We start from the raw sequence: 11,726 nt of genomic DNA, 5'->3' as shown, positions 1-11,726 counted from the left end.
GCTTATTTAGAGGGTTTGGAGATGCAAAAAGACAACCAGCAAATGGACATACACTTGAAACGATAAATGTATGTATGTATGTATGATAAACATCATAGGTACACTTAGCCGATAGAGGGGGTAATTCTACAAAGCATAGAGCACAGTCAAATCCATGAAATAGAAACGTGAGAAATAGTTTCCAGACATTAACCCCCAAAAAAGGAGCAGATCGATAACCAACAATAAGCAAACGACCACCAGAGGGGGAATTGTAGATAGCACATAAGAACAAAAGAAATCGATATTTGAGGAAATAATGTTTATCCCGTCATAATCGCTGGAGGGGGAGGAGGGCTTCGTCAACATCTGTGAATAAATGTTTATTCTTTTTTAATTATAACGAAAAGCTATAGCCTGAAACAGTATAAAAACATTGCCTTCTAAATCCATATCCATGACAGATTACATTTTTTCTTTTCTAAAATGCATTTTGAATTTTTTGAGAAGTTAGGGAAAAAGTGTTTGCCTAAAGTTAAAATCAAACTGATGTCTTACGCATGATTTATAAGCAAACTGAAAAGAAATCCGCCAACTGTGTCCCAACAAAGTGGAAGAACAGGAGAGAAGGAGAGAAAGGCAGAATTACAGAGAAAAAGAGAGAGAGGGGGAAGAGAGCACGAGTGAGAGAATGAGAGAGAGGGAGAATGGGGGAGAAAGTAGAAAGAAAGTCAGAGGCAGAAAGACAAAAGATAGAGTAAAGAGAGATAATAAAATGGAAACGGACAAATGTAATGAAAATGTAGAGTGCGGATAGAATTTGCAAAGCCTAACTATGTTCTGTATGAATATTCCATTATAATTCCACCACTAAGTTACAATTTGTAGGGGGGTGTTTTAAAGGAAGGAATTACCGGTTTGTGGAATTTAATAAATATGAGTATTCTCTTTACGACTGAATTATTGCGCCCACATCTGAAGCAGAGGCAAAGAGGGACTGCAAAAGAGGGGAGAGACAGATATAGAGATAAAGAGAGAAATTAAGGGATTCTTGTGTCACGCCTTAATCTAAAGCCTCGGGCACAAATGCCATTACGAACTGCTACGAACGCCGTTCGAACGATTTTCAGATAATGGAAATTCGGGAAGACAATGGAAAAACAGGGAGATTCGTACGAAATTATCGTTCGTACGAACGTTTGTGACCGTAGCTTAATTAGATTGTTCCCGCTTATTTGGTAAAGAATGTGATTGCATATATTTACTGAAAAAAGGCGAATGTAGGCAAGAGGAAAATGCTGAAACTATGTTAAGAGCAAGAGAGAGAGAGAGGGGGAGATAGAGAGAGAGAAAGGGGAGGGAAGAGAGAGAGAGAGAGAGAGAGAGAGAGAGAGAGAGGGGGGGAGAAGGAGAGATGGCCGGGGATAAAGAAATAAATATAAAACACGTGACAAGATGTTACGAACTGCCCTGACTCATTGTAAGACAGATCGCCCCCGCCCTTTTACCCGGACCCCCTTCATTGCTTGATCCAATGTTTTTGTCGTGACGCGAGTGATCATGAAGCCATCGAATCAATCCAGCTTGTGTTGTTGAATTACAAGTGGGTATAAAAACATCACGTGAAGTCCTTTTTTCTCAACAGGTCAATATCCGAAGATCCTCATAATATCGCTGTTCCCCATTTTAAAATTTTTAAGGACTTTACCACTCTAGAACGATCATCGAAAGCGATGAAGAAACTCAGAAAGGAAATAAATTGTATACAAATACAGAAACTAATGGACTTCAAGCATGCTAGATTTCCTCCATGTTATGCCTTGGTTTCCCCTAGGTTTTGTTTAACCTCTTTTCACCACTCAACGCCCACAGTTATCATTTTGCCTCCCAGAGCCCTTTGAACTGATTTTTCCAAACCAACTTTTCCGACAAGTTAGAGAACATCTGCAATATGGTTGTATATTTAACCCAGAAATATATGTGTTTTTGCTCTGGGTGTTTCCCCCATTGTTTCCCGTTTTCTGAATAAACGATTATCATTATTATGATCATTGTCACTGTTATCGCGATCTGTTTTCCTTCTCTTGCAGCGGTTAAAACCGGTGCGAGTGCAACTCATTAGTTTTCTTCTTCTAACGTTCATAGATTTTTAAATATAAATTTCCAAGGACGTATCTAGAGGGGACAAAGGGGGTATGTGGAGCACGAACATCCCCCTCCCCCCACCCCCCCCCCCTCCCCATCTTCACCTCCATTATCATTTAATAGTGAGGGGGTAAAGAGAGACAGGGAGGGGAAGTCAAATGGAAATGAGATTATACCCCACCCCCCCCCCCACTCGATGGCGATTGCCTTATTCTCTCGCATTCATTTAGCCCTACCGAGTAAGACGTACAAAATACTGTTGATGCATGTCTTCAATCAAACACTAAGTAGCTTGCTGTGGTAGATCAATCATCAACTAATGGGAAGTGAAAGGAGACTAATGCATAAAAGAAACGATCCGAAATTGCATGCATTTGCACAAATTACAAACAATTAGACTAATCTCACTGAGCGGCGAATACTTGCAAATGTAGCAAATTTGGGGTTTCGCCAGGGTTCGTAAAAGGTTGTACAGGTTCGTAAAAGGTTGCAATAAAGCTTGCAAACAGTTTTAATAGGTCGCAAACAGGTTTTCTTTGCGAATTTTTTTTCTTTCAAACAGTTGCAAGCGTTTGCAAAACAGTCATAAGCCTTTGCAAAACAGTCGTAAGCCTTTGCAAAACAGTCGTAAGCATTTCCAAACGGTTGTAAGACGGTGTCGCTGAAGTTCCTTTTGATTCTCCAATGCTAACTACTACGTTACCTTAAGGTTCATATATAAAATCGACCAATTGAGTACCAGGAGTTAGCAAAAGGTCCCAAACATTCACAAATAGGGGCAAAGGATTGGCAAATAGTTGCTAATCTTCGCAAAAACTGTCGCTAGCATTTGTTTACAGTCGCTGTAATAAAAACAGTCGCCAACTGCCTTTAGCAAAAAAATTGTAAACAATCGCTCAAATGTTGATAATTGTCGCTAAACGTCGTTAAAAGTAGCTAAATGTCGCAAAGGCGAACCCTGATTTTCGTCAACGTTCGTCAGAAAAGATGGCTCCTTTAATAATTGTTCATGTTTGGTCATTCCTTCAAATTGAAGACAAACCACACATACACAGATACCCATCTGATATATTTTATGATTTCCAGTTATCTCCTTGTGTTGTTTGTTGTGCACGCGTATGGTCGTAATGGCGAGGAAAATGAAATATACAATCATGATATTCATCCCGGCAAATCGTGTAATAGATTGAAAAAATTGCCTATGTAGCTGTCATTAAATAGATGGAGACTAAATCAGTTTATCATGTAAAAGTCACGCGAGATTTGATTTAATGCTAAATGTCAAGAATCATGTCTCTCAGAAGATTGATCATCTCTTAAAATGAGGGAACAACAATTTTGTATTCAGTCTGAGATGTAGATGATTGTATAAAATCTGGAACGAAAAGATCTAATGAGTCTTTAGTTTGAAATAGAAAATTAAAGAGGAAACTGTTTGCGAGTGTTTTATATTGCCATTTCTACCTAATCCATGTCTTTAGTGTTCCCTTCAATTGTATTTATAGTATTATTACTATTATTTTGTTTTGCTTAGGGGGTAGGGGAGTTGGAATTAAAACTATTTCGGAAAATTGAACAGAAAAAATAAACATGGGGATAAGACTATAACGATTCAATCCCCCCTTTATCCCCCACCCCCCCCCCTCCCCCGGCGCTCACCATTTGTTACGCTTGATTAATCTTTCTCGACACTCCATGATATGGAAGACGGAAATTGCTGTCCATACGGTGTTATTTTTTTCTCTATCAAACATTAGGGATAGTCAGTGACGTTTAACTATGCTTTTGTCTCTCCGCCACACCGACTCAAGACCAATTATAATAAAAAATATTCTGGAGTTTTATAGCGCTTTACATATATCATTACCCCGGTCATCGGATTCATTCACGCACAATGTACACCATCTCCACTCCCTGGGGAGTACTTCTACCATATGGTCACCGTGAGGGCATAAGCAATTACTAACACGAATGCTTTCGTCATACCGGGTCCCCATTTCTCTCTTGGGCATTGAGTGGCACATCTACATTAATGCCTTGCCAAATGACATTATATTATTAATCACTGGGCATGTTTGGGGTATTCATTTGTTGTTGTTTTTGTGGGAAAGGAGGATCTTAAGTCGTTTTTGTATCGGGATCATTGTTGTGACCATGGTGACTCTGGTGTAATAACTCAGTCACACTGCTAAATCAACCGTGTCTAAAACGTCTCCTCAAGGAGCGATCCTTCGCAATTCTGGGTAATGTCATCATTTGATCGGTTTATTCTCGGTCTGGTGTCGGATAATTTGGCGTGACAGGGGCATTATACCTTAGTCACACCGATAAGACTGATAACAGATCGAACGCAAATATTACATTACGTCTATGGCCACGAGTCGGTCGGTATGCAGTCGGTTCAAAGTCGGTTTGGCGGTATGAATGAATCATTAGAAATACAGTATAGCATGATATAGGACTCACATGAAACATGGTACAGATAGAGAACGAGATAGATTTCGGGGACCCCAGGTTCATGACAATGTGCATTCATGAATATTGAATCCCTTCAAACATAGACCACTGACATAAATCTTCCTGTCTGAATAAAAAGGGATTCTGTTACCCTAGATATTTTGACTATTTTTTAAAGAGAAGGTTGAGTTCTGAGAAAGGCGAAAAATCATTTGTGACTTCCTTTTATCTCTTTACGTTAGAGTGGAAGAGAATCGTAGAAAACAACTTGTTCCCTGTAAGGATGGCTCTTAAAATGTACTAATATTCTAAATTATGACAAGAAACTATACTCTATTATATCCTGCATCAAAAATGTATTGGCTTTTGATTGGTTGAGAGCTCGTCACATGACCAGAAATATATCAACTATTTTAAGGTAGCTCTAAAAAGTACTATTTGGGAGTTTTATTATATTCATTTGATTTTTTTGTCTAATCTTAATTCAATAATTTGTTTATATTTTTAATTCTTTTTTAATAAAAACTGTCATTTTTGACATTTGAAGATTTCTAAATTTCAATGAAAAAGTGTTTGGGGGTGTTTTAAATAAAATGTTGATGCAGAATATAAAACAAATATGCCATGCCTTCTTTTTGAGGTACTGGTTATTGCGCATAGTTTTAACCAGAACCTCTCAAGACAGTGTATAATGTGTATACTATACTGCTACTTCTGCTTCTACTGCATTAAACACCATAAAGTAACGGCATTTCAACTCCTCATTCTGTCGAAATTCTACAAATCTGAAGGCGTACATATTCGACAAGAAATTCATCGAAGTTTCACATAATTCTAAAATATAAATGTGCTCAAAGAACCTTGTCTTTACAATTGTATTTGTATGAATTATTTGAATGATTCTTAAAAAAAAAACGTTAAAGGCCACTATTTGACAAGGGATTTTTCCTCCTACGCATGGTTATTCTATATTCATTTTGTTTGGGGGGCAAATTGAGGAGAAAATATTAAGTTCATCTTTGGGCGAGAATTTGCTTTAATAGTATTGTGTGATGGTGTATTGATTGCGAAGGAGATGGATGAGTGATGGACTCAAGGGAGTTTGCTTCTTCTCCTTTTCGGCAAACTTGATGGAGACCGCGGGTTTGAAATGATAATTGAAATTCTAGCTGTACATAGATTTAATGAGAAAGTTTGAGATCTGGCGAAGATGATAACAAAATAATGTGACCTGCTTTTCTCATAAAATTCTTTTAAATCCCCATATGGAGAAATATCGTAGCAGCAAAGCCGCACGTAAAGGTCTTGAAACACCCTGCTTAAAAGGAGATGATTGTCAGTTTCCATGTGCAGGAGTTCATAATTCGCTGACATCAAACGTGATGAAACTTAATTGGTGTACGAAAGTCTTGCATACAGCAAAGCCGTGGCACCATCATACCCCCTAAAGTCTCTCGGAGAGTACTCGGTGAGGGAAACGTAAGATAATCCTTTTCCTATATAGGGCGATTGGTGGAAAATGCAGAGCTTTACGCAAGGCCTGTTAGTCGTGAAACCAATGGCTCATCCTGGTGACTGACAACACCTGTCATTTGGTAAACACCCGAATGGTGTCGAATTTCCCCTGAGATCCCTCTACTATACCTTTATAAATGTCACCATGTACACATGTTTGGAAGCAATTAAGAACATTGGACAAACTTTTGGTGCCACCGAATTCCCATTTTCCTATAAGCTCTATGCATTTTTCCAATCTTTGTCATTTTCGGGAGCACTCGGTAGGTACGGTACTTGTCCTCCTTTTTTATGATTCCGAAGCGTCAAAATACACGATTATTCTAAAGCCTATCAACTACTGTTCCTTTTGCAATGCAACCATGTGCCTTTATTGACCACTACTCCTAATCGTTTTGTCACTTTCTAGTAATATTTTTTTATATTGATAAACAGAAATACAGTAACATTCTAGGTTACATGTTTATCTCTTTTTCATCAGTGAAATATTAAATGAAAGATTTAAAGCATTTCAGATGAACACCAGGATTGTTTCATCGACCGCATTAAAAAATGTACCCTTTTTTAAAATTTATCTTTGTATTCTTATTACAGATCCATGTGATTCATATTTAAAATAAGAGGGTCCCATTTCAGTTTAGCATGAAGGATGTAGATATATACACCGATGACATGTGTTTACATCTACCTACGATCGTAATACCAAGAAAACACCCAGGCAAGAATATATATACGACAGTCACATGATCCAAACCAAATTGCTCTCTCCGGACAAACTTTATGTAAATCACCTCGGGCAAGATTGCTAAAACATAAGACGTTTGCTTTTTTTCATTTTGCTGTGCTCACGATGGCCCGATGATATAACTGTTTGATAAACAGATGTATTGTGAACAATTAAAGCAATATTCAAAGCTGCGTACTGAATAATACTTTACAGAATCTATTGGGAAACGTTGTTCCCTAAACGAAGGAAACGCATCATAATTTACGTTTACAGCCTTGAAAGGCATGTGGATTTCATGATAATTGCGCCATAGGCCCAGAAGGTTTTTTGCAAAAAAGATGGAAAGGCTTTGACGGCGGTAAGAGGTCATTAAATGCATAAAGTCATTCAAACTTACGGAACAACGTTCACGCAAGCCAAAATATTCATGTAAATAAGGTATTGTATGCGTGGCCTGTTGAAGAAATAATTAAATCTATATGAAGAAAGTCTAGATTCTCAATTGAACGCGTTTCAATTAAATTATATTCTTACTGAATGCCGTTTATTAGTATTCAATGAATCTCTGAAAAATCTGTATATACTCCATGACAGTGGTGTGGCTACTGGTATAACAGGAGTTATATTCCCCCTATTGAAGTGCAACCGAATAAAAATTAAGAATAAAGGGGGAGGCAACATGAAATGAAGATCATACGTATTGACACCTCTCAGACCCGCCCCTTTTACCCGATCGCCCCTTTTCACGCAACTCATCCACCAGAAAGACCGGATGCAGCACTTCAAAAGCATTATTCTTCAAGGGATATTGTTAAGGTGTTCTACCTAGGTAGAATAGAATGACAAAACTCACATCCTTTATTTTCAACCTGAAATAACATCTATTAAAAGAATTTGTCGTCAACTATAATATCTAACGCCTCGGGAATCGGCAATGTCGCCGCGATTTCTCCGAGATAAATTGCTCTCTTGTTAGTCATTGCCCCTGGGCTCAACAAATCATCCCTGCCGAAGCTGCGGATGGGTGGAGGCACCTGAACTTAAGATAAGCTAAAATATATTAATGTTACAAACATAATTAAGAAGGAATAAACATCTAAAGAAGTGGCTGATCCAGGATTTTCTAGCCAGTTAGGAGGGTTGGGGGGGGGGGGGGGAGAGTTACTAACCCATATTTTTTGTTCTCTCTGACAAGCGATAAACAACGAAATGAACACCTTTTTGAGTATCCCTTTTGGGATTGTAAAATGCTGCCGGACGCACTATTTGGGCACATTCTTATCTTATATTTGATGATGATAAAGCTGCTGAAGAAAAAAACACGGGGAAAGGGAACGGCAGCAGCAGAGAGAAAAACGGATAAAAAGTGAAATGATTCACGACACTCAAAGATACCTAGTTACACCACCCACTGTCCGAGAAGGATTTCCTTCCTTTTCCCTATATATCAATGTTTCCATTCTGCTCGGCTAATTCAATTATTATTTAACAGATTAAGGAAGTATGATGCCCTAATAACTTCCTAGTATTCTTTGCCTGAATCGATGCTTCTCTAGCCCATGTCATACGAATTAATGACAAATACGTTCACATCTTCGTACGAAAGCACTCGAAACAGCATAAGGCCCACACCACTAAAGGATTACTTTCGATTTTTGCATTTCTTTCTCTTGCAAACTCGGGAGTTTTGAGATGCATAGGCTGAGCTTCCCGGTGTCTGAAGATTATGAAGAAAACACGTTTCGACAAATTATTATGCCTTTATCCTATACACTTTAAGAAATAAGGTTGCGATTGGGGAGCAGATTTGCATCCACCTACGCCTATTTGGTAGAGGTTACTTCTATTGTAGCAGAATCGCACTCTTAACTTTTTAGTGTGTAGCCGTTTTGAAAACAAATTTTCGAAAGCTTTGTCAAATATTGCCCGCCATCCTCTCTTCTCCCATGTAAAATGTTCTATGAATTCTCAAGTTGTTACTCTTTAGTGCATGGAGTTTCTGCATTATGATGTCTTCCTTCTCATAAAATAATTTGAGGATAGTTTTGAATTATCTTGTGCCCAATTTTCTTCGTGATCACTTCAACTCTTAAAATATATAAAATCAAAACTTAAAGTCTATTGAGAGACCTACTACTGCAATCAGCCCCTTTTAATTCTCTCTGTCTTTCTTTGTCTCCCGTTTTTCTGTCTTATTTCTCTATCTTAATTGCTCACCAAAATTCCTGTCTCTTACATTTTATAACAAAGTATTTTCCGGCACAGCCATACACATCTGCACATTGCCATTTATCAAGAACATCTTAATCCAACCATAATGCAGTCGACCTATCACGAACATGGCTTAAGCTGACGTCATAAGTCAACCTGCCAATCACGGGTCAGTAATGAATTATGCAAAAATGGATCAACAATGCGATGGCCCGCAGACGACAAAGTTTTCAGGTTACGCACTATCGAATGGAGCATCGAGGGAAGACGGTTGTGTGCAAAATTCATCGCGCCTTTTGGAATCGTCGTTAGAGCTCCTAATCGCTCGCAGGGCTCAGGAAAATAACCTACGTCCTTCGCATTTTACTGGATTTATGCTTGGCTGTCGGATAATTCCATCATACGAATGGGATTGCCACTGGTAAGGTAACGTCCATTATTCATCATCGATTAATTCAAAGCCCATGGAAGCAGATGTACATTATCGAGAAAATTAAGGGGAGTCTAACTTGAAGAAGTCTTTCGTAAAAGAAGTTTCTTGCCTATGCACGATGGAGGAATGTCGGTGAAATAACCCCCAAAACATGGTTATAAGATAAGAAGGCGCGTGAACACTTCTGCTTGGATAAAACGTTTGATACTTGTGGAAACATGTAAAAACAAATTGTAAACGTGGAATCTATCCCTGTCCTATTTACGTCGTTTGCTCCTCTTCCTAACGTTAAGTGATTTATATTCAAACGATGAGTCGTAACCGCGATATATGTAGGAGTGTCGTAGTCGAGTGGTTTAAGGCGCTTGACTTGGAGATGCGAAGGTCGAGGGTTCGACTCCCGACACGGCACTAATATCCTTTGGCAAGATATTAACCTGCACTTGCTACTCTCCACCCAGGTGTTAAATGGGTACCCGGTAGGATGCGACCGTCATTGTTGGTCAAACAGTTTTTGAGCGTCATGTAACGCCTGGCTGGAATGCTCCCCAGGGAGTGGAGATTGTGCACACATTGTGTGCGGGTAAGCACTGAATCCAATGACCGGGGTAATAATATCTTTGTAAAGCGCTTAGAGACATTTGTATTAAGCGCTATATAAATTAAATTTATTATTATATATTATTATTATATATCAAGTGGAGAGATAACACGAATCTAGAACTCGATCACTATTTACGGTATGCTGTCACATTCAAGTGCAACATTAAAACGTTTTAGAGGAGCCTAAGCGGTCAGTCCATTTCCTCGCGCTTTAGATCGTCTTCTTGTTTCACTTGAAACATTAGTTTATTTACTTCAGATCGAGAAGAAAAGGGGGAGATTTATGTGAAGATGGAAGGAGTGGAAGATCCTTTCGTTTACTCGTTCCATGGTGAATTAAAAAACAAAAGCCTTGACTACCTTCTTGCTCTTCTAAACTTGAGCGATGCTAAAGATTTTCTAGACTACTATGACTACGATTTCCATTACATCGCGCACGATCTATCAACCACAGCTGATATTTTGTTAATCACGTGCTATACAATCATATTTGTGCTTGCTTTAAGTGGGAATCTCCTTGTAATTTTCGTGGTAGCCCGCAAGAGGTACATGCAGACAGCCATCAACATTTTCTTCGCCTCGCTAGCCATCTCGGACCTGCTGATCGCTGTCTTCTGCATTCCATTCACGTTGATTGAGGCGACCACGGTGGATTGGGTGCTCGGGCCCTTCATGTGCAAGGCTCTTAACTACGTCACTTCAGTCGGTGTTGTCTCAAGTATCCTGGCTATGATGTCCATCGCGGTAGAGCGCCACCAAGCTATCTGTCATCCTCTGCGCTCCAGGGTGATCCAGACACCTCGTCGTGCTGTCTTCCTTTTAACCTTCCTCTGGATTATGTCTATGACCTTTGTGTCGCCGTTCCTCTTCGTACTCCAACTGGAGACCAAGATCGACCCTATGACGGGGTCACGTTACCGATTCTGCAGGGAACGCTGGTATAATCCTCAACAGCAGAAGAACTACACCTTGTTACTAGTCCTTCTTCTCTACGTCTCACCCTTGTTCGTCATGATAGTTCTGTACATGCAGGTTGTCCACAAGCTCTGGATCCGCAAACCCATCGCGCCTGCTGATTCCGTCGTGACACATAATCCAGGCATCAACACGGCAACTTCACTTCGTTACAAGAAGCGCGCCATCAAGATGATCCTCATGGTGGTCGGTCTCTTCTCCGTCTGCTGGCTTCCCTATCACGTCGTCGTTCTCATGCGCGACTTCTCCTTCATGCAAGACGGTGAGAGAAACCGACTCCTGTTCGCGGCTGTTCAGTTGGTGGGGCTCAGCAACAGTTGTAACAACCCCATCGTATACGCGTTCCTCAATGACAACTTCAAACGGAACTTCGTGAAAGTACTTTGTCGTCACCGACAATTTGCTAAAATGAAGGGTTCTTCAAACAATAATGTTATTGTCAAACCATTTGCGATGGCCACCATATAAAATGACCTAATTAAATTGACCTAATTAATTTAACCGGATTAAGTTACGACTCATCGAATAATTTATTTATGGGATCGACTTATTTATTGTCGCTCCTGCAAACACACAGATTCCTAGAGATTGAGTACATTTCGTATCTAACCTTTAAAAAATGAGCAATCGAGGTAAGCCTGATATATTTTATGTGTATACAATATATTTCAACACATTTGC

The 11,726-nt window shown here is 39.4% G+C and overlaps 1 protein-coding gene across 1 annotated transcript; it reads left to right on the top strand.

Moving 5' to 3' along the window:
- Window positions 1–10,166: 10,166 nt before the first annotated feature.
- On the top strand, window positions 10,167–11,513 carry LOC580668 (QRFP-like peptide receptor). Its single transcript, XM_030980140.1, has one exon. The coding sequence runs from the start codon at window positions 10,362–10,364 to the stop codon at window positions 11,511–11,513; it is 1,152 nt and encodes a 383-aa protein (XP_030836000.1). The 5' UTR covers window positions 10,167–10,361.
- The last annotated feature ends 213 nt before the right edge of the window (window positions 11,514–11,726 follow it).

Source organism: Strongylocentrotus purpuratus, unplaced genomic scaffold, assembly GCF_000002235.5.
Source record: "Strongylocentrotus purpuratus isolate Spur 01 unplaced genomic scaffold, Spur_5.0 spur5_scaffold_10, whole genome shotgun sequence".
Taxonomy (NCBI): domain Eukaryota; kingdom Metazoa; phylum Echinodermata; class Echinoidea; order Camarodonta; family Strongylocentrotidae; genus Strongylocentrotus; species Strongylocentrotus purpuratus.
Note: the sequence above shows the minus strand (reverse complement) of the source record. Positions and strands in the feature narration are given on the sequence as shown.

Excerpts from the sequence above, each read along its gene's own strand:
- LOC580668 (XM_030980140.1), top strand. The coding sequence starts at position 10,362 with ATGGAAGGAGTGGAAGATCCTTTCGTTTACTCGTTCCATGGTGAATTA.